Here is a 26,795-nt window from a genome sequence, read left to right as displayed (position 1 = left end):
AAAAATCCTTGAAAATCCTAGAAAACACTAAAAAACCTAGAAATCTCTAAGAAAACCCTCGAAAACCCTAGAAAACCCTAAAAAAACAAAGAAAACCCTCGAAATTCATAGAAATTCCTAGAAAACCAGAGAAAAATCCTAGAAAATCCCAAAAAACTCTCGAAAACCCGAGAAAAACCCTAGAAAACACTAAAAAACCCTAGAAAATCCGAAAAAACCCGAGAAAAATCTAAAAACCCCAAAAACCCTAGAAATTACTAAAAAACCCTAGAAAACCCTAATAGAACCCTCGAAAACCCTAAGAAAACTATAGAAAATCCTAGAAATTTCTAAAAATCTCTAGAAAACCAGAGAAAACCCCCCAAAAACCCTAGAAAACCTCAAAAACCCTCGTAAACCCTATAAAACAATAAAAAACCTTCGAAAACCCTAGAAAATCCTAAGAAAACTATAGAAAACCTTAGAAATACCTAGAAAACTCGAGAAATTCCTAAAAACCCTAGAAAACCCAAAAAAACCCTCGAAAACCCTAGAAAACACTAAAAAACCATAGAAAACGCCAAAAAACACAAATAAAACCCTAAGAAAACATTTGAAAACCCTAAAAAAACTTAAGAAAACTATAGAAAACCTTAGAAATTCCTAGAAATCTCTAGAAAACCCTTGAAAATCCCTAAACGAATCCTAGAAAACCCTAAAAAACCCTCAAAAATATTAGAAAACCCGAGAAAAACCCTCGAAAACCCTAGAAAACACAAGAAAACTGTAAGAATACCCTCGAAAACCCTAGAAAACCCTAAGAAAACTATAGAAAAACCTAGAAATTCCTAGAAAACCCCACAAAACCCTTAAAAACCCTAGACAATCTTAGAAAATCCTAGAAAATTCTACAAAAACCTAGAAAACACTAAGATAATCCTAGAAAACACTAAAAAACCCTAGAAAATCCTCGAAAACCCTAGAAACCCCTAAGAAAACCATAGAAAACCCTAGAAAACTCTCGAAAACCCTAAAAAATCATAGAAGATCCCAAAAATCCCTCGAAAATCTTAGAAAATCGGAGAAAAACCCTCGAAAACCCTAGAAAACACTAAAAAACTCTAGAAAACCCTAAGAAAACCCTTGAAAACCCTAGAAAATTCTAAGAAAACTATAGAAAAACCTAGAAATTCCTAGAAATCTCTAGAAATCCAGAGTAAAACCCTCGAAAATCCTAGAAAATCCGAAAAAAACCTTTGAAAACCCTATAAAACACTAAGAAACCCAAGAAAACCCTAAGCAAACCCTCGAAAACCCTAGAAAAATATAGAAAATCCTAGAAATTCCTAAAAAATCCTAGAAAATCTAAGAAAAACCCTCCTAAACCCTAGAAAACACTAAAAAACCCTAGAAAAACCTAAGAAACCCCTTGAAACCCTAGAAAATCCTAAGAAAACTATAGAAAACCCTAGAAATTTCGAGAAATCCCTAAAAATCGGAGAAAAATCCTAAAAAACCTAGAAAGTCCCAAAAAACACGCGAAAACCCTAGAAAACCCGAGAAAAACCCTTAAAAACCCTAGAAAACACTAAAAAACCCTAAGAGAACCCTCGAAAACCCTAGAAAACCCTAAAAAAATCATAGAAAATCCTAGAAATCCCAAGAAAATCTAAGAAAACCCCTAAAAAAACCCTAGAAAACCGCAAAAAACCGTCAAAAACCTATAAAACACTAAAAAACCCTAGTAAAACCCTAAAAAAAACCTTCGAAGACCTTAGAAAACCATAAGAAAACCATAGCAAACCCTAGAAATTCCTAGAAATCCCTAAAAAACCCTTGAAAATGCCTAAAAAAATCATAGAAAACCCAAAAAAACCCTCGAAGATCCTAGAAAACCCGAGAAAAACCCTCGAAAATCCTAGAAAACACTAAAAAACCCAAGAAAACCGTAAGAATACCCTCGAAAACCCTAGAAAACCCTAAAGAAATCATAGAAAATCCTAGAAGTTCCTAGAAATTCCTAGAAAACCCTTCAAAACCCTAAAAAACCCTAGAAAATCTTAGAAAATCCTAGAAAATGGCAGATCCGCTCCGAATCCGCCAACTGGCGTCAGAGAAGGAAGTTCTACCGCCATTCCAACTGGGCAACCGGTGACTCCCTTTGTCTCATCCCCATCATTTGCGGCTGGTTTGCCCGTTCTGGCAGGAGACTTGGGTGATGGGCGTAGCTTCGGATAGCTCACAGTTGCGATGGGAGCTGCACTTGCAGCAGTACCCTCGACACTTTTTCACTTTGGACCTTGATGCAATGAACCAGCCTGCATTTGTAGATCAGCAGCACCCTACTATTCACGGAGACAGGCTTAGTATGATTGGCATGGATGAGTTTGAAATCAGGCAACGGTTCGAAACCAAAGACGAAGCTATGCTGACAATCAAGAGTTATAATATTCGTCGTGGTGTAGAATATAAAGTGTTTGAGTCCGATGCATTGAAGTATCATGGGAAGTGTGTTCAGTTCGGGAATGGATGTAACTAGTTGATACATATGACTATGAGGCAGAGGAAAGGCTACTGGGAAGTTAGAAAGTACAACGGACCACACACATGTATGTCTAGAAACTGAGATATCGACTGATCACAGACAGCTCGATTATCATGTCATCTGTGCTTCAGTTCTATCATTGGTCATGGCGGATGCATCAGTCTCCATTAAGGTATTACAGGATGCGGTGTCGTCAAAGTTTGGTTTCAAATCTAGCTACAGGAAGGTCTAGATGACCAAGCAGAAGGCCGTTGCTCAGATATATGGAGATTGGGAGGAGTTTTATAACCACATACCAAGGTGGATCATTGGGATTCAGTTGTATATGCCAGGCACACTTCACCAGTGAGGTCAGGTAATATGGTGGATGGAACGAAGGTTTTCTTTCATCGATTATTTTGGACATTTCCTCCTTGTATTGAGGCATTCAAGTATTGCAAGTTACTGATATCCATCGATGGTACTCATTTATATGGAAAGTATGGAGGTACCCTGTTAATGGCTATTGCCCAAAATAAAAACTCGAACATTCTTCATGTAGCATTCGGGTTAGTCAAAGGCAAAAATACAAATTCGTGGAAGTTTTTCCCTAGTCACCTTCATCAGTATGTGACTCCCCAGCCAGGCATTTTAGTCATCTCTGACCGGCACAACGCCATCAAGGCTGCCCTGCTTGTGGAAGACGGTGGGTGGCTCCCACCAACCGCATATCGTGCATTCTGTGTACGACACATCGCCGCTAACTTCGCACTATCTTTCAAGTCTAAGGATACCCGGAAGATCCTCGTGAATGCCGCATATGCGAAGACTGAGGAGGAGTATCGGTATTACATGGATATCATGCGGAAGGATGATCCTGCCATGGTCAGGGACGGATGTATGTATACGAGTGTGGGGACAATCGCCCCCACTACGATTTGAAATTTTTTTGAGTAGTATATAATAATAATATTTATTTGCCCCACTAAATTATTAAATTTGACCCCCACAATAAGTTTTTACTCAACTTTTGGTACTTCATAGTCAATTTAAAAGTTTTATATTAGATGTCATTAGAATGATCAATTCTCAATTTAAATGAAATTTGTGCTTTTTCTTAGAAATTAACTTGAAAGAGTGTTATTTATCTTTTTTTTTTTATATTAGTTTTAATTTTTTCTGTAACTACATTAATTGAAAAAAAATTTTCAACTATGAATCTCAATAAGAATTGACTTCTAATTGTATAAGAAGTAAATTTTTAAATAAGTATTTACTTATATATATGTAAAAGAAATACTACACATCCAAGTCTTTTTATGAACTAAGTCTAACCAAGTTAAACAATAAAATTTAAAATAATATTAGTCATAACTGATTTTTGTTGTCTTAGACAAATTTGATTGGACTTGGTTAACAAAAAAATATGAATATGTAGCATTATCCTATATAAAAAGACAGATATTTATAAGGGTAAAGTATATTTTTTGTCCCTGAAGTTTGGCAAAAGTTTTAAAAATACCCCTAAGTTTTATTTTGTTTCAATTTTGTCCCAAAAGTTTTCGATTTGCATCAAATATACTCTCGGAAACTAAATTTTCAAAAAACTTAAGGCCAATATAACAATAATGCATGAAAATTATACTTGATTTGCTTGTGTTGAGGGGTTGTTCTTATGAAATTGTTGTTGAATCGATCTTAAATTTTTTGAAAAATTAGCCGTTCAGGGGTATATTTGATACAAATCGAAAACTTTTGGGACAAAATTGAAACAAAATAAAACATAGGGATATTTTTAAAACTTTTGTCAAACTTTAAGGACAGAAAATATACTTTATCCTATTTATAAATGATTATTTTAGTGTTTTAATTTGTAAAATTAGATATTATAAAAACTAATCATGTTATATTTACATCGAAAATAACTACCTGCGTATATATATTGAAATAAAAAATACACATTAAAAATAAATTAAATAATACATATATTTATATACAAATACATAATAATTATTAAATAATTTGATAACTAATTTTTATGTACACATAATATTTTTATTATAAAAATATATATATTTTTGCCCCCACTATCAAAATTTTCTAGATTCGTCACTGGCCATGGTTGATTGGTGTGATAGGATTATTGGGTTGGAGCTATGGACATAATATTGGGATGGAGGCCGTCAATATGGGCATATGACGACCAACATTTCTGAGTGTATTAACACAGTGCTGAAGGGAACATGTAACCTACCGATGGGTTCACTTGTTAAATCAACATATGGGTGTTTGGCTGAACTTTTTGTGAGGAAAGGAAAGGAAGTCGAGTCGCGGGCTAGACAAGAATTTTGTTAAACCCTTGTGAAGACTATTAAGAAGAATCTACATGCTTCCAGGAATATACTTATTAGACCCTTGTAAAAGAACTCAAATACTAATAGAATTCATTATTTTTATCTTCTATTTTTAGTTATTAATTTAATTTTTCATCTAATAATTTAACTTTTTTTATTTTATATTTTTAAATATTATTAATTATTAGAGAAAAACAATAAATTCTGATATTTTTTAGATATTTTTGTATATATTATTGTATTGACTACTTGTTCACAAAGGGGCATCAACCACGTTATAAAGCAACCCTAATGATACCGAAAGAACCATATATATCTAAGGCCTAAAACTAAAACTAACACTACTCCAAATCCAATCATGGCAGAAGAAGCAGCACCAATACGCTTTGGGATACTTGGGTGTGCTGAGATAGCAAGGAAGGTTTCAAGGGCCATAACCCTCTCCCCTAACGCCACCCTCTACGCCGTCGGAAGCCGCTCTCTCGACAAGGCCACCAAGTTCGCTGCCTCCAACAGCTTCCCACCCCATGCTAAGGTCTTAACTCTATATATATATATATATATATATCTACATAAAAACAACTTATAATAAGTTTAAAACATTTCATTAATTATTGTTGTAATAATAATTAATAAAAATTAAATAAAATAAATTCTAACTATTTTTTATTAATTCTTTTTTGTTAAATTTTCGTTACAATACTCACTCTATGATATAAACTATAGTAACAAAATCATTAAATGTACCAAAATTTCACTATAACACATATTAGTTTAGAATTTGTTTGAGATTATTACAATTAATTAATGATGATCACTTTAATTTTTGAAACATGTTGTGGCATAAAGGTTTATGGATCATACGAAGATGTTATAGATGACCCTGAAGTTGATGCTGTGTACGTGCCACTTCCAACAAGCTTGCACGTGCAGTGGGCTGTGCTTGCTGCTCAGAAGAAGAAACACTTGCTGCTTGAGAAGCCTGTGGCTCTCAACGTTCATGATCTTCACAAGATTTTGGAGGCGTGTGAATCCAACGGTTTGCAATACATGGATGCTACCATGTGGATGCACCACCCTAGGACCACTCAAATGTTTCACTTCCTCTCAGATCCTCAACAGTTTGGACGCCTTCAATCGGTATATATTCATTATTAATATTCACAAATATATATCTTTAATTTCATGGGGATATATATATATATATATATATATATATATATATATATATATATTATATATGTATATATACTGATTATATTGATGATAATATTGCACAATTAATTTTTATAATCAGTTTATTACCTCTTCTATAGAGAGAAAGGTTGAAAGAAACTTACTATTACAATAGTAATATAACGAGAAATGCTCAAGCATGAGCAAGAGAATTTATTATTTTTAATTAACACATTTTTTATTTTTAATTTAATTTTTTTAATTAATTAATAATCTGACTACATATTTTTAATTTATTTTTTTTAAATATTAATAATTAACTATTAGCCAAAAATAAATTCGATTAGCTTTTTAATATTCCTCTAATACAATATTAAGAAATAACATATATTTTGATTTAGATAAAAGAATTTGATTGCATATATTGTTTTTTTTTCTTATAGATGCATATATTGTTGAATGGATGCAAATAGTACATTATATATGTAGTGTCAGTAAAAATTATTGTTATTATACAATTTTGTCATCATTTGTTTGTAACTCATCAACTAATTAATAACAGGTACATGCAACTTTTTCCTATGGAGTTAGTCCTTATTTTCTAGAGAATGATATTCGTGTGAAGCCAGAACTTGATGCTCTTGGAGCACTTGGTGACACTGGTTGGTATTGTGTGAGAGCAATTTTATGGGCTTCAAATTATGAGTTACCTAAATCAGCAAGAGCATTGCACAAACCCACATACAATGATGCTGGTGTCATTCTAGCTTGTGGTGCTTCTTTATCTTGGGAAGATCACAAAGTAGCAACATTCTATTGTTCCTTTCTTACGGATATGTCTATGGATATTATTGTGATGGGGACAAAAGGGTCATTGCGCGTTCATGATTATGTTATCCCTAATCAAGAGAAAGAGGCCAAGTTTTCAACAAGCTCAAACTCTAATTGGGTGGAACTTTCTTTAGGTTGGGCTCCAAATCCAAGTGAACATGTTGTTTACAATGATCTCCCTCAAGAGGCACATATGGTGAAGGAATTTGCACGTTTGGTAGGGGCAATTAAGTACAATAACTCAAAACCGGAGGACACGTGGCCAATAATTAGTAGGAAAACACAATTGGTCATAGATGCTGTGAAGACTTCAATTGACAATGGCCTTGAGCCTGTTGAAATTAAGGGTTAAGTTTAGTTAATTTATTTGAAGTGGTGGGGTATTATCTTATTATATAGTTAACGTCTCAATAATTACGTTGTTAACTTTTCATCATGGGGTTGAGTCTTTAGCTACGTGGCATTATCATCAAAGTTATGTTGACCTTTCTACGTGAGAATAATAATGTTGAATTGTTTTGAATGTTTGTTGATTTGTTCTTCTTCATTCTCTTAAAAAAATGAAATCCGATCCTAATTCCTAACTATTATGGAATAATAATGATCATAGAGAATATAAAAAAATATTGTATCATTGAATTTTTAGAATTAATTTTAAATATGAGATTGAAACATTTTGTGAAGATATTCTATATCTACGGGAAAAAAAATTTACTATATAATAACATGCAATTTATACTTATATGTACACATCTATATGTTATAAAGAAAATTAAGCAAAGAGGACTATAAAAAAAGATGAATTTTTATTTTATAAAATTTGAATCTACCATCATTAATTATGGAACCCAAATAATTTAATAACATTGCTTAATTTAGTAATTTTACATCGATTAAAAATGAAATATTGGTTGTTTTTTAAAATATAATATAAATAAAAATGTAAAATAATAAATACTTCGCCTGTTAATGTTTCATAAAAACACATAACGGAAGCATTTAAATTTTACTAGGTAGATAATGACTTTTGTAAATAATATGAACAATGAGTTTTAGAAATGACCCAATAAAATTAAAAAATATTCCACTCCTAAATTACTTTCTAAACATTAATATTAGGATCAGTCACCAAAAAATATTAATATTAGAATAATTATCTGCATACTTGGTGAATTGAACATTCAAAAGAAATAACCATCCAATTAAAAATAATGAACATAATCATCTGCATACCTATTGAATTGAACATCTGATCTATCATTGTTCACATTATTTAGTATTCTCATTGTCTACCTATACTCTTTCTAGTGAAAAAGGTTATTTCAATCAACCATATTAAAAATACATAAAAATTAATTATTAAATCAATTATTAGTATAAAATATATATTAAAATATAAAATTTATATAAAAATAAATTAAATAACACATGTATTTATATATAAATATATAATAATAGATTTAATAATTAATTTTTGTATGTGTATGAGCTTTTTTTATCTCAATTGCATTTGTATTATATAATATAAATTTAATTATACTGTCAGTCTCTATAATTTTATCAAATTTTTAATTAGATTCTTATATCTTTTTCTTTTTAATTGAGTTCCTATATTATATTAACTTTTATAATTAAGTTCCTAATATGATAAAAATATTAAAAAGATTTAATATTTTGTTAAATAAAATGAATATACTTAATATTTGACTGAATCTTTTATTTTATTTAATAAATATTTCGTTATTCTAACATTTGTTATAATAAGGACATAAATACAAAATTTGATATAATATAAAAATTTAATTAAAATAAAAAAAGTACATGAACTAATTGAAAATTGAATGAAACTAATTAAACGTATAATATATACAATCAAAGTTAATTAATAAATATTTAGGTTATTACTTTGGTGGAAATTTTTGTTGGGTGCACCGGTGGAAATCTTATAAAATATTAGCTATTTTGTAGAAACAAGAACACGTGTTCGGCTAGATAGCACTGATTGAAGTGAAAATGGTTAAATATAATTATCTCTGTTGTTGTTGTCTCTTAAGTCTTAACCACAATCTCTAATCTCTGATAACAAAATCATTTCCCTGATAAAATAATATACGACGATATGATTTAGATTCCATTAACAACCATACGTTAGAAGCAGCAAGATCTACACAACAACAAGCTAACTAAGTCAACAACAATGGCAGAAGAAGCAAGTCCAGTACGATTTGGAATCGTTGGTTGCGCTGACGTGGCTAGGAAGGTCTCCAGAGCCATAACTCTCGCTCCCAACGCCACCATCGTCGCCGTCGCAAGCCGTTCCCTCGATAAAGCCACCAAGTTTGCAGCCTCCAATGGCCTCCCACCCAATGCTAAGGTTCTTTCTTCAATTAATTAACTAACTAATTGGACTATATATGTTACTAATGGTTAATTACTTTATGTTAATTAAGGTTTATGGTTCATACGAAGGGGTTGTAGAAGACCCTGAAGTTGATGCGGTTTACATGCCACTTCCAACAAGCTTACATGTGAAGTGGGCGGTGCTTGCTGCTCAGAGGAAGAAGCACATCCTGCTTGAGACTCCGGTGGCTCTCAGCGTTTCCGATCTCGATAAGATCTTGGAGGCTTGTAGATCCAACGGTGTGCAGTTCATGGATGATACCATGTGGCTGCACCACCCTAGGACCACCAAAATGTTTCACTTCATCTCAGATCCAAATCACTTTGGTCGCCTTCAATCGGTATATATATGAACATTATGAACAATAATGCTTTACCTATACTTTCTATTATACTAATTCCATTCAATTATTTAAAGAAAATGGATAAAATTGACTTCCATTATAGCAGTGGATTTTGTGAGTAATAGCCCCGGTCTTGTGTTTAAAATTGACTTCCATTTATTATACCAAGAAAAAAAATGATTTAGAAAAATGATTTTTTATACCAAGACTGCGTATACTGTAATGACACCACTTTATCATAAAAAAAAAAAGAAACTTTTCCAAAAAGCACCTAAATTACCTTCCTCTTTTTGTTTGTGTGTATATATTTTGTACGAGTTAATATTCAAAATATTTCTTAAAAATATTATGTTTAGAGGAATGCTGCATCAGAATTTATTATTTTTTTAAAAGTATGAAATTAATATGTTATTGAATTACTAAACTAAAATAATTAGACTAAAAAAATTGAGTTGATAGTTAAGTGATGACAAAAAACAATAAATTTTGATCACCTCCTAATATTTTTCTTATGTTTCAAGTTTCAACAGATATCAAATGTTTTAAATTGGTTCTTGAAAAATACCATTTTGAATAGATGTTTTTTTCGTGAGTTAGTCGATGACACATGACATAAATCTTTTTGTGATGCGATTTTTGAATGATAAATTTAAAATGTATGATTTTTGAAACCAAATTGACAAGCAAGTAATCTTTGATCCTTCAAGACCACTAACCTATGTAAGTGCATATGGTTCATATCTACTTACTGATTTCTTTGTTTGTTACATGATAATAGGTCCACTCCACCTTTTCTTATGGAGTTACTCCTTACTTTCTAGAGAATGACATTCGAGTGAAGCCAGATCTTGATGCTCTAGGTGCACTTGGTGACATTGGGTTCTATTGTATAGGCACAATTCTCTGGGCTTCAAACTATGAGTTACCTAAAACAGCAAGAGCATTGCACAAACCCACATACAATGATGCTGGTGTCATTCTAGCTTGTGCTGCTTCTCTATCCTGGGAAGATGACAAAGTAGCAACCTTCTATTGTTCATTTCTCTCGGACATGTCAATGGACATAGTTGCAATGGGGACAAAAGGGTCATTGCGTGTTCATGATTATGCCATTCCTAACCAAGAGAAAGAGGCCAAGTTTTCAACAAGCTCAAACTCTGATTGGGTTGAGCTTTCGATTGGCTGGGCTCCAAATCCAAGTGAACATGTAGTTCACACTGATCTCCCTCAAGAGGCACTTTTGATTAGTGAATTTGCACGTTTGGTTGGGGCAATTAAGTACAATAACTCAAAACCGGAGGATACGTGGCCCACTATTAGCAGGAAAACACAACTGGTTGTGGATGCTGTGAAGGCTTCAATTGATAATGGTCTTGAGCCTGTTCAAATTCAGGATTAATTAGTGACTCTAGTTAGCTTAATTCAGAGTGGTGTTGTCTTTTATCATCAGTTAACAATAATAATGTCTCAAATCCAAGTCTTATTTCATCACAATCTTCAGGTTGATCTTTCTATGCTTTCTCTTACTTTATTTGAAGAGGTTTACCAGATTTGGCTATATTGTTCTTGTAATGTATATCCAAGAATTGTCGACTATTGCTTAAGCGGTCACTTAAGCACCAATAAATACAAGTTGGTTGTTCAAGCTTCAACTCTTTTTATTTAGTTGCTTATTGCATGTATAAGATGAATCACTTGTTTAAACGAATTAATGAATTAATTTAACTACAGATATAAATTAATAGAGTCCAATCCATTTTTTGGTCATAGGCCCAAACCGAAAGTCTATTTACTTTCTCATAATAGATTAAGTTTTGTGCATGTAGCAATCCATTAGCCAGCGACTAACTCTTAAATAAAACTCAGATTAGCAACGGATTAATTCTTGATCTGTGGAAACATCGTGAAAAACAAAAAAAAAAGTATTAAATTTCTTATAATAAATTTGAGTTGACTAAGTAGTTAACTCACTCGAACAAGTGGAAGTTATAAAAAAATATTTACTTTCCGGTATTCACTCTTCATGGAAAAAGAAAAAAAAAAAGAAAGAAAAAAAAAGGCTTAAGTTATGAAAAAAAACCTAACTAACTAACTAACTTTGCGAAAGGAAAGCAGAGGAAGGGGAAGTTTGGACTTTGGAGTAGGTTCCTTTCCTCCTTCATCACATGGCAATGGCATGAGCAAACGACATTTGTTTCTGGAAATTGATTTTGTTGTTGTTGTTGTTGACGCTGTAAACACACAACACAGCATAACGATGATGTCGATGTCGCGAAACATTACCAAACGCTTCCTACTAAACGGTAAACAGACGCCGTTCCATGCACCTTGCCCACCAGCTGTTCGACCTTATGACCGTATCATCCACAAAGCTTCCTTTTGTTCTTCTTCTTCTTCTGCTGCCAAGTTTGGGTTTGTGGGTTGGTACCTTCGTAAGCTTGAAGAACACCCCGTTGTCACTAAGAGCCTTACCTCTTCTTTTATTTTCACTGCCTCTGACTTCACTTCTCAGGTAATACTCTTCACATACTCATTTTACCTTCAAATCTATATACTCTGTCTGTTATTTAACATTATTCAAGAACAAGTATTACTATTGATCATTGTTTCTGGTAACTTGTCTAGTTTCTTAGCAACATTATGTTGCTTAATTAGCTCATGTGTGTGTTTATTTGATGACTTAGTTATGAGGCGCGAAAAGGTATTAGTTTTATACTATCTTATCCTCTGCGGGTAGTAGGTGTTATTAGCACAATTGCAAGGATGAATTTCGTTCTGTTTTGAGATTTTGAGGTTGGCATTTGGTTGTTTTGTGCTTGAGAAAAATACTAATGTTATGGATCCCTGACTGTGTTTGTATTCAACTTCAAACTTTTACATCTTAAATTTGCAGGCCTGATCTTTGTATCACACCATTTTTGTTTATGCAAGATTTTATTTATTTATTTTTTAAATAAATCAAGAGTATGACACTATGATAACCTCTGTTTGCTTTACCAATTTGATCCTTTGATAATCTTCTGGTTCTTATGTTAATATCTTCATAGTGAATGATTATTAAAGTCAGATAGCAATTACCAAGTTAGTTACTACTCTTTTTAACTCAATTGCTTGTGGTATAGCCTTACACATTGTTGAGCTCGTATCTGAAATAATTTGTTGAAAGATATGGACTGTGAGAGCATTGCATGATTTATTCTTCATTGAATTTATATTTTTATCACTATTTTTCAATTTCTAACCATGGTCTAGGAATGCACTCTATTTATTTTTAACAGCATGGTTGTCGGTTAAAAATTGCTCGTTATTTTAACTTTTTACTATCTTTGCTGTGGCATTTGTATCTTCACTAACATACTGGTTTATAAATTTGTTAGATGATTTCATCTTCTTCTGCTTCATATGATTTTAAAAGGACATTTAGAATGGCAGTATATGGGTTGCTAATCCTGGGGCCATCACAGCATTTGTGGTTCAATCATCTGTCCAAAATTTTACCTAAAAGAGATGTTTCCGCAACCTTGAAGAAGATTTTCATGGGGCAGGCTGTATTTGGTCCTGTCATCAATACTGTTTTCTTCACTTATAATGGTGCTGTACAAGGTGATTATTATTAACATTATAAATGTTGACCTTATATAAATCTTCAACTATACAAGTTTATGAGATTGTTCACCGACCTTATTTGCTATCAAATTGTTTGAGTCTCATATATGGGTCTGTTTACCAGTTTCCATGTCTCTTTCTAGCCATTTTAATTTCTGTGCTAGTTCTCAATATTTCTCTATAGCCTCTTTCTGGCTTTTACATTTTTATTCGAAACTTAGTTACTATGTCAATTTCAGGTGAAAGTGTGCCTCAAATTATTACCAGGTTGAAGCGAGATCTACTTCCGACGATGATAGGTGGTGCTATGTTCTGGCCTGCATGCGATTTTGTTACTTTCAAATTTGCTCCAGTCCATTTACAGGTTCGTAAAGGCGGATGAAGTTGCCTTTGTTAATAACTTCTATGTTTCTTTTGCTTTTCTGGAATTTTTAATTGATATATAGCTTCAATTCAGTCACTATTTTTCTTGCTGATCTGCTAATGGTTTGGTATTGCTTTTACAATTGCTGCAGCCACTGCTGAATAGTTCCTGTGCATATGTGTGGACCATTTATTTAACGTACATGGCAAACCGAGAAAAATAATCAGAGCCATGCATTTGATATAAGGCTTGGTTTTTAGATTTGTATATTTAGTATTTACAGCCTAAGCAATTTCTTTCTGCTATTATTATTATTATTGCTTACCGTATCTGTTTAGAGTACTTTTTATATTTTTCTCGTTTTCAATTTGTTATTAAATTTCTTTTGTACTCCATATGATATGCACTTTGTATTCTTTGTTCTTTGTTCCTTTGTTTTGTATGAAAACCTCTTTTAATACCAAACTAAGTCCAGAATCAACAGCTCACTAATAAAATCTGCATGTTTCCACACCCTGCTAGGGATATTTCTAGTCTCTTTAGCTAAGCAATTAGCTGGCTAATCATATTCTAGATTAATGTTTAAGCCTTTACGGGCGTCTTCGTTTTTTTCTTTTTTTTTTTTTTTAACAAAAATTATAGAATTGATCCTTAAGTTGAGGTGTATGTAATGTATACTAAGAAACAGTAATGCTAAGAAGATAAAAAAAAAAAAAAATTAAAACTTATTTTATTTAGCATTCATTAATTATTATAAGTTTATAACAATTAATAAATGTTAAATTAAATAAGACAAGTTTTGACTATTTTTTGTTAATTTCTTTTTGTTATCAAATATTTCCGACTAAAGAAATACGAGAGATCTTTTTTGTTATAAACTTATAATATCTTTCTTTGTATATTAAAATATCATAAGCTAAGTTTTAAAATTATGAGATTTAAACCTAAGATCACTGATTAAGATTAAAGTAGCTATCTCTCTACAAAAATCGCACTTGTTATTATTATATACATTGAAGAAACAAATGGTGAATTAATTAATCCACTTATTCATTAAAGAAAGAGGCTACTATATTTTTGAGATAAATTCATTAATAAAGGATCAATCTACATCGTTTATTTTTCTTTTAAATATAAACAAACACCAATGATAACCATGCTAACAAATTCAGAAGTTCTTTCAATTTTGATATTTGATGCCATGCTAACAAATTAAATAATTAAATTAGTCGTTTATATTAATAAAAAAGGGAAAAAAGAACTCAAATGAAATTAGTGCCTTATATTGAAAGGAGCACTCTACTATACAGATTGAAGTGGTACAGAGAGAGTATAAATTTTTTTTATAGTTATTTTTTATTATTTTATTATTATTCAAAATATGGATCCTATCTTAATCAATCTCTCTTTCATCATATTAGGAAAAATCTGTAAACTTACATCTTTACCATATAATTCACTGTATTGAAATGGGGCAAGCGAATGTGGGAACCGTTGACTGCCACTACCTACCACATGAATGTTAGTTCATAATATAAAGAAAAAAAAGTGAATTTGACATTGCAATTTTAGATCAATTTTAATCCAATGCTAAGAGTTCTACTTTTACAATCTTTACTCTAAAAACAACTCTTAGTTATGTCCAAAATTACATTACTCATTGAAAAGAATATATCTTCTAGTGACTATTGCAAATTCACTCACCTATACACCATAGCAAGTATAAAACCAATAATACAGTTGAAGCATTAAAAGGGTAACATTATTCAATATGAGTATGGTAACCATGGCAGTTGAGAGAACAATAACTCAATCCACAAAGAGTGTCCTACTTGTTGCAATGATTCATTGTAAAATTAATGAAATGTCCAACAAAATAGAAAAGAGCAATCCCCATTTTTCTTTCTTTTTTTTTTTAACATAAACAAATTCAATCCATACCCATATACTTCAGATTCAGGAAGTAATTCATAATTTCTTTCAAACACTCTTAATTCCACACGTTTAACGCAGTAGTGTAAAATCCTAGCTAAAGAAAGAAATAGATAACACACTTAATTCCACATGGTGTAAAAGCATTTTGTTAGAATGATTCTTTTCCTCTATTGTAATAGTTAACACACACACTCTTTTCCTCTATTGTAATAGTTAACACACACACTGGTTTGACAAAATGTTAGACAGCTAGAAATTTTGCTAGAATGATGTTTATTGACCTTAAAATAAATTAGTAATACTACTACATTTTAATTCATCTAGTAACCAACGTGATTATGATATATTTCTATTAACACGCATATTCTTCATGTATTGTAGTATTTTGTTGTTAACAGCAAGTAAGGTTACATCTTATTTATTTAAGGTAAAGAAAATTTCAGAAGTAAAGGGTCAATGATTTTCTTCCTATTAAATGTCTTCATGGAATCATGGCAATGACATCTAGCAGGAGTTAAACATTTATTTTCTGTCATGAAAATGTTGTTGCTTGGGAGGAAAACTATCTTCCTACAAATTCTTTGGAGTTTTTTCTTCATTGTTGGTATCAATTCCCAAAGGCCAAGAGAGTACCATTTTGTTGTGAGTTTCACCACATCATAATTCATTGTTACCATTTAATTTGCAAACTTGCCATAATTCCCAAGATTATGCATGAGATTGCATGCTGAGTACCATGGCCTTTGATTTGTAACACTAGAGTTTAGAGCATAGTAAACAACAAAATAATAACTAATTTGATGAATTTTGCAGGTGAGAGAAGCTAAGTACACAAGACTATGCTGCACCAAAACATTGTTGACTGTGAATGGAAGATTTCCAGGGCCAATTATCAAAGCGTACACAGGTGAAACAGTATATGTCAATGTCTATAACAAAGGGGATTTCAACATCACTTTGCACTGGTATTATTGATCTCTTAACTAAGAGTGTTCTCATGTATCATTTAGGAAATGTAGTTCATTAACGATTTATATGTATCAAAAAGAAATAGTTGCATTTAGCACATAATAACCGGTTTCTTGCGCAGGCATGGAGTGAAGCAGCCAAGAAATCCATGGTCAGATGGCCCTGAATACATCACACAATGCCCTATCCAACCAGGAATGAAATTCAGGCAAAAGGTGATTTTTTCTTTTGAACAAGGGACATTATGGTGGCATGCACATAGTGATTGGGCAAGAGCCACTGTCCATGGACCTATCTTTGTGTATCCAAGAACATCCTACCCTTTTCCCAAGCCTTATGCAGAGGTTCCTATTGTATTTGGTATGTAATCCATCCTCTATATAGTTATCCAATTACCTTTCAATGTTTTTCAATTTGTTTGTTTACTTATTTGTGATGTTTGTTTATAGGAGAATGGTGGAAGAGTGAAATCAAGGATGTTTATGAACAATTTGTTATAAGTGGAGGAAGCCCTATTAATTCTGATGCTCTCACTATCAATGGTCAACCTGGTGACTTTTTTCCTTGCTCAAGAGAAGGTATGCATCAAGATTTCATTTCAAGCATGCTCAAATGTTCTTTGATTTTAGAATCTCTAACTGCATCAATTCTTTTTGTTTTTTCACAGAAACATTCAAGTTTAATGTAGATTTTGGCAAGACTTATCTGCTGAGGATTGTGAATGCTGCAATGAATGTAGTTCTCTTTTTCTCTGTTTACAAACACAGTCTCACTGTTGTTGGTGCTGATGCCGCCTACACCGAGCCATTAACAAGAGACTTCATATGCATAGCTCCAGGACAATCACTTGATGTTTTATTGCATGCAAATCAAGAACCTGATCACTACTACATGGCTGCAAGAGCATATTCAAGTTCCTCTATTCTTCCTTTTGATAACACCACAACCACAGCTAGAATCCACTACAATGGATATTACATTCCAACTTCATCACCTCCATTACCTTGTCTTCCTTACTACAATGACACAAATGCAGCTTTTGATTTCTTGGGAAGCCTTAGAGGCAAACCTGAGACATACCCTCATAAAGTCCCAACAATAATCACAACTCGTATCATTAGCACTATTTCTATCAACACATTCCCATGCCCTGAAGGCCAGACATATTCACAAACATGTGAAGGGCCAAATGGAACACGTTTAGCAGCTAGCATGAACAACATATCCTTTGAGTTACCAAACATTTCCATCTTGGATGCATATTATTACTACTTAAATGGTGTCTACAGTAATAATTTCCCTAGTTTTCCTCCTTTGGTATTCAACTTCACTGCAGAGTATTTGCCAATGATACTAGAGATACCAAAGAGAAGAACCATGGCTAGAGTTATAGAGTATGATTCAACAGTGGAAATTGTGTTTCAAGGGACAAACTTGGTTGCTGGGATAGATCATCCTATGCATATACATGGAACTAGCTTCTACATTGTTGGACGTGGACTTGGAAATTTTGATGAATATGAGGATCCAAAGACATACAATCTAATCGACCCTCCTCTTAGGAACACAGTTCTTGTGCCTATAAATGGTTGGGCTACTATAAGGTACAGAGCTGGTAACCCAGGTATGTTTCGTGAAATAACTTGTTTTAGTTTAATGTGAAATAATTTTATTAGTTTCATGATTTTGGATTTTTTGTTAAACAAATAGAATAGATTGATTATTTACTCGTATGCTTATTTAAAAATATCTACATTTTTTTTCTTTTTATTACTATTTGATTGATTGTAATAACTTCAAAAGCTATAATACATGTATTTCGTTAGTAGTGTTAACAAGATAAGTAATAATAGAAAAAAATATAAATATTTTTATAGAAGCATATATCAGTAAATAATCAATTTATTTTTTTAAAAATCCCATCATTTTGCCTTGCTAGGCTTAGTTAGTTTATGTGCTATCTAATAGAAAGAAAAGAGAGTAACAATTAGCAAGTTAGTTCAATTTATGAAACAAAATATGTATATGAAACACAATTCAATTTTAATTGCTCTTATCTATTTTTTTCTACACCTATGTTGAGAACTGAAACTAATTGTTGGTTGAACACTTGTATTGATGAATTTAGGAGTGTGGTTTGTGCATTGCCACTTAGAACGGCACCTGACTTGGGGAATGGAAACTGTGTTCATTGTGAAGAATGGAGAAGGATGCGATGAAAGTTTACTTCCTCCACCTCCAGATCTGCCTCCCTGTTGAAGAATTATTGCCATTTAGGGCTCTTACTTTCTTTTATGCAAAAATAGGGAGCAAAAAAAATATATAATTAACTATATATTAACTAAAAAAATTAGTCACCTAAACTTTCTCACATATTAATGTTATAAGCACTTTTATATAAGGATGATAATACTACCCGAATCCGTGAGTATCCACTCGCCCCTACTCGCTCGGAACGGATTTTTAATGGAACAAGATCTTGAGCGGGATGGGACGGGTTTAAGTAATACCCGCTCTTATCTGTCTCGGTATATATATAAATATATATAATTTTAATATATAATATATATAAAATAATTAATAAAATAATTATTAATATTGTATTATATTTAAATTTTAACTTTAATTTATATTATGTATATGATGAGAGTTATATAAATTTTAAAATTTAATTTTATTTATTGGATTGAATAATTATAGAGGGAGGAGAGTTTCCGAAGAAGCAGATTAAGAGTCAACTTTTTACTACCTGCGGGAAGGAGTAGAGCGAGTTCTATGCGAATTATTATTGTTGGGTGGAACAGGGTCGGAAAGGGTAAAAACCCGTCTCATTGTCACCCCCCGAGTTCTACATGACAAATTATTTATGACCTGTTCTGTAAAGCAACAAGATAATTATGGTGCAGCACACACCAATTCATATATATACCATCATTTTTAACTTTTTGAGTAGATCAAATCGCCAATTCTCTAAATTGAATTATTAGAGCAAGAGCTACAGGATCCGGTCATAAATGAAGGCAAAATGTAATAAGTTGTTACAAGAAAAAAGCATTATTTTCAGTGTAAAACAATATCAAAATTAGTTTTTTCAATCTCTTCACATAGATGCTGAACTCTTAAAACTAGTTGTTGATATAGGAAACTGAGATTCCTAAAATGAAAGAAGTAAACAATGAAAGTTGTGTTCATTCACCATCACCACCATTGAAATACACAAGCAACGAGTTCACAATGTTTTTAAGAACAGATTTTTGCAATGTCTTGAACAGAATGAAGGAAAAAATAAGCGTGACTTAAGCAGCAAGGTACAAGCTCCTTCATTCTTGAATTTGAACAGGCTCAAAGCCCTTTTCAATTGAAGCCTTCACAGCATCTAAGACCAGCTGTGTTTTCCTACTAATTGTTGGCCACTTCGTCTCAGGTTTCGAGTTCTTGAATTTGATTTCGGTCACCAACTGCGAAAACTCTCTTACCATAAGAACCTCCTGAGGGAGATCAGTGTTTACTGTATGCTTGCTTGGCTGAGAAGCCCATTTTGTCACAAGGTCATCAAAACCTGACTCAGAAGCTGCATAAAACGATGCCTCTTTCTCTTCATAAGGGATGATAAAGTCATGAACATGCAGAGTTCCTTTTGTTCCAACGGCAGTTATGTCCATTGCCAAGTTGGCCATGAAGGAGCAATAGAAGGTTGCCACCTTCCCGTCTTCCCAGTGCAGCGATGCGCCACAAGCCATTATCACCCCTGCTTTGTTGAACACAGGATTGCGCGAGGCAATTACAGTTTTCGGTAATTCATAGTTGGCAGCCCACAGGATTGCTCTAACACAATACCAACCTTCATCGCCAAGGGAACCAAGAGCATCAAGATCCGGCTTTGCGCGAATGTCGTTCTCCAGGAAATCAGGATCAGCAGCAAATGTAAAAAAGGTCTGAATCTGAGCAACCCAGAAAGATCCATATATCAACATAGAGCATACATGCAATATAAAACATTAAGATTAAGATTATGTTAAATTAACTGTTGCAAACTTCGGCAGGAAAATGATGAATATACATCCTTAACTAAGACAAAATAAGAAAGCTGAATACAAAGCAAACAAAACTAAGAGTCACATTAGAAAGCAAAAGGATCAAATACACAAACAAAAAGCTAAACATGAGACTTTTCTTCCTTGCTTTGGCTTTTATACTACATATAGAAACTTCTAAAAAGTTCCTAACAAGATAATTTAGATGTAGCCGCATGTTTTATATCAAAATAATTGCTTACTTTGTATCTAGTACAAGCTTTTTTTACACACAACAAATAATCATCATATGTTGACAAACAACTCTCTTGACTATCTCAATCAACACATCAAATATAAAACACATTTATCAAAATTAATCTCGCTTCTACTTCCACTAAAAACTAGCTGTTTATTTCAAATAAATAAAAAAAAAAATTGAGAATATAATGAAACTAGAAGTAACGTATATTACCGATTTGAGCTGGCCAAAACGGTGCGCATCGGAGAGAAAATCCTTCATCTGATTGGTCCTAGGGTGGTGCATCCACATGGTACCATCCATGAGCTGCACCCCACTGGATTCACAGGCCCGAATGATCTCATCGAACTGAGACGCATTCAAGGCCACGGGCTTCTCAAGCAGCACGTGCTTCCCCTTCTGAGCTGCAAACACGGCCCAACGCACGTGCAGGCTCGTCGGCAGAGGAACGTACACGGCGTCCACCTCGGGATCGTCCAGAACCTCCTCGTAGGAGCCGTACACCTTGGCGTCCTCCGGGTAGCCGTTGGCGGCGGCGAAGCGCCGGGCCTTGTCGATGGAGCGGCTGCCGATGGCGTGGAGTGTGGCGTTAGGAGCCAGTTTGATGGCGCGTGACACTTTCCGGGCTATGTCGGCGCATCCTATCACGCCGAATCGGATTACCGGCGTTTCTGACATTGTCTTTGTTTCTCTCAGAAAAGACGAAACGAAACGAAACGTTTCGGATAGCAGTGACTTGTGTCCAGTTTTCACTTCTCACTAGTCACTCCTCACTGGTCAAATTAATTATTATATATTTTTTTATAATAAATATATATACTATTTTTTTTAAATAAATATTTTTAAAATCTAAAAATTAAATACAAAATAATTTAATTATAAATTAATTTTAATATAAATATTTATTATTTAATTTTTTTAAAAAAAAATTAATTAAGCTATTTTTTTTAAAATATACTTAATTAAACTGATTATTTAAATTGGACTTATATATATATACTATTTAACACCCTTTTAATATATATATATATATATATATTTATAAAAATATCTGATTTAGTTATTATATATTTCTTTATTTTTCAATAGTGTTTATGAAGGAGATAACAATGGCCACCCAATCCTATCTTCTCAACTCCGTTTATCTCAGAGGTACTCTCTTCATTCTCCCATTTCTCAAACTCGCTTTCTTTTCATTCCAACTTCTTCTCTTTAATCTCCCTCCCACAATTTTGTAGGGTGGCAACCTTCAATTTCCAAGTCAAGCACTTTCGCTATCCCAGTGAGTTCCCACTTCATTTGCCTCAAAATTTTCTATTTGCCATGCTTTCTGCAGCTGAATTTGACAAAACCCACTTCAAAGTTTGATTTTTGCAATCTTGCAATTCATGTTCATATATAGTATTAGCATTTGCCTAGCGCTTTGGCTGTTAATTTTGCCTTGTGCTTTAAACTAAAGTTCCTGATATGGTAAAGCTGCAAACTTTTTACTGTGTTCTTGTAAAATATACTAGTTATTGGAGCATGAGAAAATGACATTTCAAATTTCTTGTCACTTGTGTTGATTAACTCAGCATGAACTAGCTCTGTTGTTTATACTACTAAATATAGATATGTTGATTGGTAGAAATGATTTATCCTTTGAGTTATCATCTTAAATGTTCTTCTAATTACTAAATGAAGGAAGAATTTAGTTATTTCTTCTTTTTAAGATTGTAAGACATGGATTGTATCCTCTCTTAATCTAACATTTAGATAGATTTTTAGGATGCTGTATGGTATAAAATTGGCTTTTCTAGGAAGCTACAAATTTCTCAGGATGCTTTTGAATTTTATTTGTTGTAGGAAACTTCAAAGTATCCTACTAAACGAAACATCAATGGAAGTACTTCTAGGACCTTGCAATGTTGCTCATGTTTCAAAGAAATATCTGAGGCAGCAGCAGCAGCTACTACTGCACAGAACACACTTGATTCTAAAGCAGTCTTAAACAGTGTCAAACTCAGCATACCTGAGACATCATTACATTATGTTCCCTCAGATTTCATGAAGAGGTTGGTTCTTGCTGACTTGGATCCTGCCACTGCAAAGCTAGCAATTGGGTTTCTAGGCCCTTTTCTCTCAGCATTTGGTTTTCTCTTCATATTGAGGATAGTGATGTCATGGTACCCTAAACTACCTGTGGGGAAGTTCCCTTATGTAATAGCCTATGCTCCCACAGAGCCTCTTCTCATAGCAACAAGGAAACTGATTCCTCCCCTTGCTGGTGTGGATGTTACCCCTGTTGTCTGGTTTGGATTGCTTAGCTTTCTTAATGAGATATTAGTGGGTCCACAAGGATTACTTGTTCTTCTTTCCCAACAAGTCAATTAGGAAACATTTTGACCTTTTTTTTTGTTGAGGAACACAGAGATAAGAGATGATGACATTTTGTCCAATCTTCTAGTTGGATCCATACCAAAGTGCATCTGTGAGACTGTGAATTACTAATATTTTCTTTATATACCATCTATATTGAAGTAGAAAGCAGAGAAGAATTGGTGAAGTTCAATTCAAATAGCTTCACTAATGATAGCAAAATCAAGAACTCAACTTAAGTTTATCTATGTTTTGGGGTAAAATCTTGAAATACTAGACTAGGATAATCTTTAGAAATTCTACTTACTAAATTGTCATTTTGTTTTAACGAACGAAATGCTAATGCTTACTTCATTTCCTCTACTAGCTGTAAGGGATATATATGCAACCGATTTGAGGAGTTGAAAATCATATGCTGCAATGAAACTTCAAGGGAATATCTTCGAGTAAATAGTCAGACAAATTACAATTTTAATAAAATGAATTACAAAATGACAATATGATGTATATATTCTATTTGACAAAATAAATTAAATGTATATAAATATATAAATAAATTGACTATATATTTATTTTAATTTATCCAAGAGAATATATCTTTAAAAAGTCATTTTACCATTTATATCTTTTGAAATCCAGTTGTCAAAATTTTAATCTTTCATAGATCAATATAGTTATTTGACTTATTTCATTTCTATCTGAACTTAACACTTTGGGTGAGAAGATACTAGATGTTAGCAGTAGTCGGTTCTGAACTTCTTATGCATGCACGTGGCACACAACTTCTCTTACGTGCCCATCAGAAAACCATGATCCCGCATGCACATGATGACACACCCCATTTTTTGTATCCCTCTTTGTCCACTATAAATAAATTCCTTAGACAGCATCATTGGTCACATCTCACAACATCAACATATACCGTATGGATTGGATAGGATCATACCGTGGAGGGCAGAGAGGTGGTGATGAGTGGCGTGACCCTTTCTATGCATCCCCATTCACCGGCTTGTGGGACCCTTCTAACAACTACTATGGCGGCGGTGACCAAACTTCTGCTCTTTCCCATGCTCATGTTGACTGGCGTGAGACTGATAATGCTCACATCTTCCGTGCTGATCTTCCTGGTTAGTCACTTTTATATAAATATATTTTAAATTAAAATAAATTAAAAAACATATTATTATATATTTATACAAAGTGCAGAGAAAAGATTAAGTTAAATAAGACACAAATGCATACAACACATAAGACATAAAATATATGCATGGTAGCTGATGTACATAATATTTTTTATTTTTATATTATAAACTTCAATGCAATCCAACATATTAAATCAATTAAGCATTCATATAGCTATATGAAAGATAAAGAGGGAGCAGCAATAGGATGTGTGATAGGAATAAGTGCAATGGTATCTCGTAGTTGCAACTTAGCGAGGTCTATATTATCAATGATCAACGACTTTTGGGGAAACCGAAATAATAATATGAACAGGGGTGAGGAAAGAGGACCTCAAGGTGCAAGTGGAAGACGGCAACGTACTCCAGATAAGCGGGGAGAGAGTCAAGGAGAGTGAGGACACCAACGATAAGTGGCACCGCGTGGAGTGCCGCCGAGGAAGCTTCACGAGGCGGTTCCGCCTGCCGGAGAATGCCAACTTGGAGAACGTAGATTGCACTCTGCGGGATGGAGTGCTGACTGTGAATGTGCCAAAGAAGGTGGAGAGCGAGTCGCAGCAGAATAAGAATGTGAGGCAGATCCATGTGGCCTAGTTATCCTGCAAATTTGATCGGAGTATATATGTTTTTATTATCAAGATTATAGTTCACATTTCAACTTGTTTTGTGTGGTATTTTATGATATGTATGAATGTTCAGAGTGGCGGTTTTGGTTTATGATTTTGCAGTGTTATTGAGGGTTGAATATAGTTAATTAACATGGAGGGAGATACATAAGATATATCTTCTGAGTTCATGAAATATGTATTAATTAATGTTATAAAAGACTACATATATAAAACTGTCTATATAATATTTAATTAGTTGTATATGATGGAAATAGTTTGTTATTTTGATTTTAGAAACTAGTAAATTTTTTAAAGAAAAATATATGCAACTAAGAGTTTATCAATGAAAAACTAAACAAAATCATATTAATTTATATTAATAATTAATTTTAAATTTTTTAAATTTAATTAAAATCTATAAAAAATTTTATTTTTTTTTTTACATTAACCTATCCACTTCCAACAATCACACACACAAATTTCATCGTTAGGTTTTCTCCGTCTCTCCATTACGATCCACTCCTCTTCTATCACCGATATTTGGTTCGTCGGATTTGTCACCGTCGACAAGAACCGTTTTTTTTATGAATCAGATGTGTTATTGGAGTCCCAAAAATTTATCTTCACTGAAACATGGTTGAACATTTCATGGCTATGTCTTTAAATTTGGGTTTAGTTCAACATCTCTGTAGAAAATGCACTTATAAATATGTATATATTTGGGTTTAGTTCACACATCTTTGTAAGAAATGCACTTATAAATATGTATGTTAAATGTGGTTGTTTGGATGACTCAATTAAGATATTCCTAGAAATGCCAAATAGAGATTCTCTTTCATGGAGTACTTTGATCAGTGTCTATGGTCTTTATAGATGTGGTGACCAAGCATTGTAATTTTTTCATGAAATGCAAGAGAGAGGAGTGAAGTGAAGTGAGACGCAATTATCTTATTCGCCGTATTATCTGCTTGTAATCATGCCGGTTTTGTAACTGAGGCGCAACTGGTATTTAAACAAGCGAGTGCAGATTGTAAAATTTAATAAATTTAATTAACCTTAGAGTACTATGCATGTTTAATTGATCTTCTTAAAAAAAAATATAAAAAAAATTATTTATTTAATATGAAAAAAAATATCTTAATACTTAACAAAAGAAATATCCAGATATATTTTAACAAAAATAATTAAATATTTATAAAATTTAAAAAAAATATAAAATTCTTAAAGAAATAGAGACATTCATATTTATAATATAAAAAATTCGAAAAATATATAAAAGAATATCCATTTAGTATGAAGAAACATCCATATATATTAATTCGTAGAAATTTTGGACTCATCCAGAAGTATTCAACTAATTTTTTGCTAATACCTTCTTAATTTCCTAGCATTGTTGATCTAAAATTCTAAATAACATTGCCATATATTGTCTGTACTAGTAGCCTATCAAAACACGTCTATTAAAGTAAATGTGTTTAAAATTAATAAAATTAGAATGATTTGAAATAGTAAGTTTATATTTTTCCCATATTTACATAACTTCTGAAGAATATTCAGATGTTATAATTACGAGACAAAATATTAATTTTTATATTCCAATGCGGAAATTAATTAACTGGTGTGCAATTTCAGAATTAAAGTTTCTATTAGAAAGACAAAAAGAAAAATGCTTGTAAAATTGTAAACCGTTACAATTTTGCACAAATATGAAACTAAAACAATATTATGAATAGAGAAAGTACGAGGAGTTAATAGAATATTTATATAATGTGCACAATAGAAGTTTAGAGTATTAGAGATATAATTATTAGTGTTATTTTTTTCTATCAGTTGAAACTTTTGGGATGAGTGGTATGTATTAGAGCGCTAGATCCAAAAGGTCAAGAGTTAG

General features: G+C 32.7%; 7 protein-coding genes across 7 annotated transcripts; 6 read left to right on the top strand and 1 right to left on the bottom strand.

Annotated features, from left to right (window-relative positions):
- The first annotated feature begins 5,083 nt into the window (after nucleotides 1-5,083).
- LOC107644994 (putative oxidoreductase At4g09670) lies at nucleotides 5,084-7,387 on the top strand. The gene is made up of 3 exons (XM_016348989.3): nucleotides 5,084-5,392; nucleotides 5,707-5,997; nucleotides 6,596-7,387. The coding sequence occupies exons 1-3, from the start codon at nucleotides 5,216-5,218 to the stop codon at nucleotides 7,214-7,216; spliced, it is 1,089 nt and encodes a 362-aa protein (XP_016204475.2). The 5' UTR covers nucleotides 5,084-5,215; the 3' UTR covers nucleotides 7,217-7,387.
- A 1,468-nt stretch (nucleotides 7,388-8,855) lies between these two features.
- Nucleotides 8,856-11,253, top strand: LOC107644993 (putative oxidoreductase At4g09670). Its single transcript, XM_016348988.3, has 3 exons — nucleotides 8,856-9,238; nucleotides 9,315-9,605; nucleotides 10,387-11,253. Exons 1-3 carry the CDS (start codon nucleotides 9,062-9,064, stop codon nucleotides 11,005-11,007), a joined length of 1,089 nt encoding a protein of 362 aa, XP_016204474.1. The 5' UTR covers nucleotides 8,856-9,061; the 3' UTR covers nucleotides 11,008-11,253.
- Nucleotides 11,254-11,599: 346 nt separating this feature from the next.
- LOC107644996 (uncharacterized) lies at nucleotides 11,600-14,105 on the top strand. The gene is made up of 4 exons (XM_016348991.3): nucleotides 11,600-12,120; nucleotides 12,986-13,211; nucleotides 13,454-13,578; nucleotides 13,730-14,105. Exons 1-4 carry the CDS (start codon nucleotides 11,785-11,787, stop codon nucleotides 13,799-13,801), a joined length of 759 nt encoding a protein of 252 aa, XP_016204477.1. The 5' UTR covers nucleotides 11,600-11,784; the 3' UTR covers nucleotides 13,802-14,105.
- Nucleotides 14,106-15,972: 1,867 nt separating this feature from the next.
- LOC107644989 (laccase-15-like) lies at nucleotides 15,973-19,465 on the top strand. The gene is made up of 6 exons (XM_016348982.3): nucleotides 15,973-16,155; nucleotides 16,327-16,478; nucleotides 16,604-16,842; nucleotides 16,932-17,060; nucleotides 17,150-18,106; nucleotides 18,611-19,465. Exons 1-6 carry the CDS (start codon nucleotides 16,048-16,050, stop codon nucleotides 18,739-18,741), a joined length of 1,716 nt encoding a protein of 571 aa, XP_016204468.1. The 5' UTR covers nucleotides 15,973-16,047; the 3' UTR covers nucleotides 18,742-19,465.
- A 177-nt stretch (nucleotides 19,466-19,642) lies between these two features.
- On the bottom strand, nucleotides 19,643-21,541 carry LOC107644995 (putative oxidoreductase At4g09670). Its single transcript, XM_016348990.3, has 2 exons — nucleotides 20,971-21,541; nucleotides 19,643-20,423 (listed from the first exon to the last, which is right to left on the bottom strand). The coding sequence occupies exons 1-2, from the start codon at nucleotides 21,433-21,435 to the stop codon at nucleotides 19,803-19,805; spliced, it is 1,086 nt and encodes a 361-aa protein (XP_016204476.1). The 5' UTR covers nucleotides 21,436-21,541; the 3' UTR covers nucleotides 19,643-19,802.
- Nucleotides 21,542-21,798: 257 nt separating this feature from the next.
- LOC107644997 (protein COFACTOR ASSEMBLY OF COMPLEX C SUBUNIT B CCB3, chloroplastic) lies at nucleotides 21,799-23,283 on the top strand. The gene is made up of 3 exons (XM_088488214.1): nucleotides 21,799-21,909; nucleotides 21,996-22,039; nucleotides 22,603-23,283. The coding sequence occupies exons 1-3, from the start codon at nucleotides 21,852-21,854 to the stop codon at nucleotides 23,128-23,130; spliced, it is 630 nt and encodes a 209-aa protein (XP_088344340.1). The 5' UTR covers nucleotides 21,799-21,851; the 3' UTR covers nucleotides 23,131-23,283.
- A 718-nt stretch (nucleotides 23,284-24,001) lies between these two features.
- On the top strand, nucleotides 24,002-25,156 carry LOC107641578 (16.9 kDa class I heat shock protein 2). The gene is made up of 2 exons (XM_088488215.1): nucleotides 24,002-24,242; nucleotides 24,613-25,156. The coding sequence occupies exons 1-2, from the start codon at nucleotides 24,041-24,043 to the stop codon at nucleotides 24,888-24,890; spliced, it is 480 nt and encodes a 159-aa protein (XP_088344341.1). The 5' UTR covers nucleotides 24,002-24,040; the 3' UTR covers nucleotides 24,891-25,156.
- Nucleotides 25,157-26,795: the final 1,639 nt, after the last annotated feature.

This window comes from Arachis ipaensis, chromosome B5 (assembly GCF_059453495.1).
Source record: "Arachis ipaensis isolate K30076 ecotype BB chromosome B5, ASM5945349v1, whole genome shotgun sequence".
NCBI lineage: Eukaryota > Viridiplantae > Streptophyta > Magnoliopsida > Fabales > Fabaceae > Arachis > Arachis ipaensis.
This window is presented reverse-complemented; position numbering and strand designations above follow the sequence as displayed.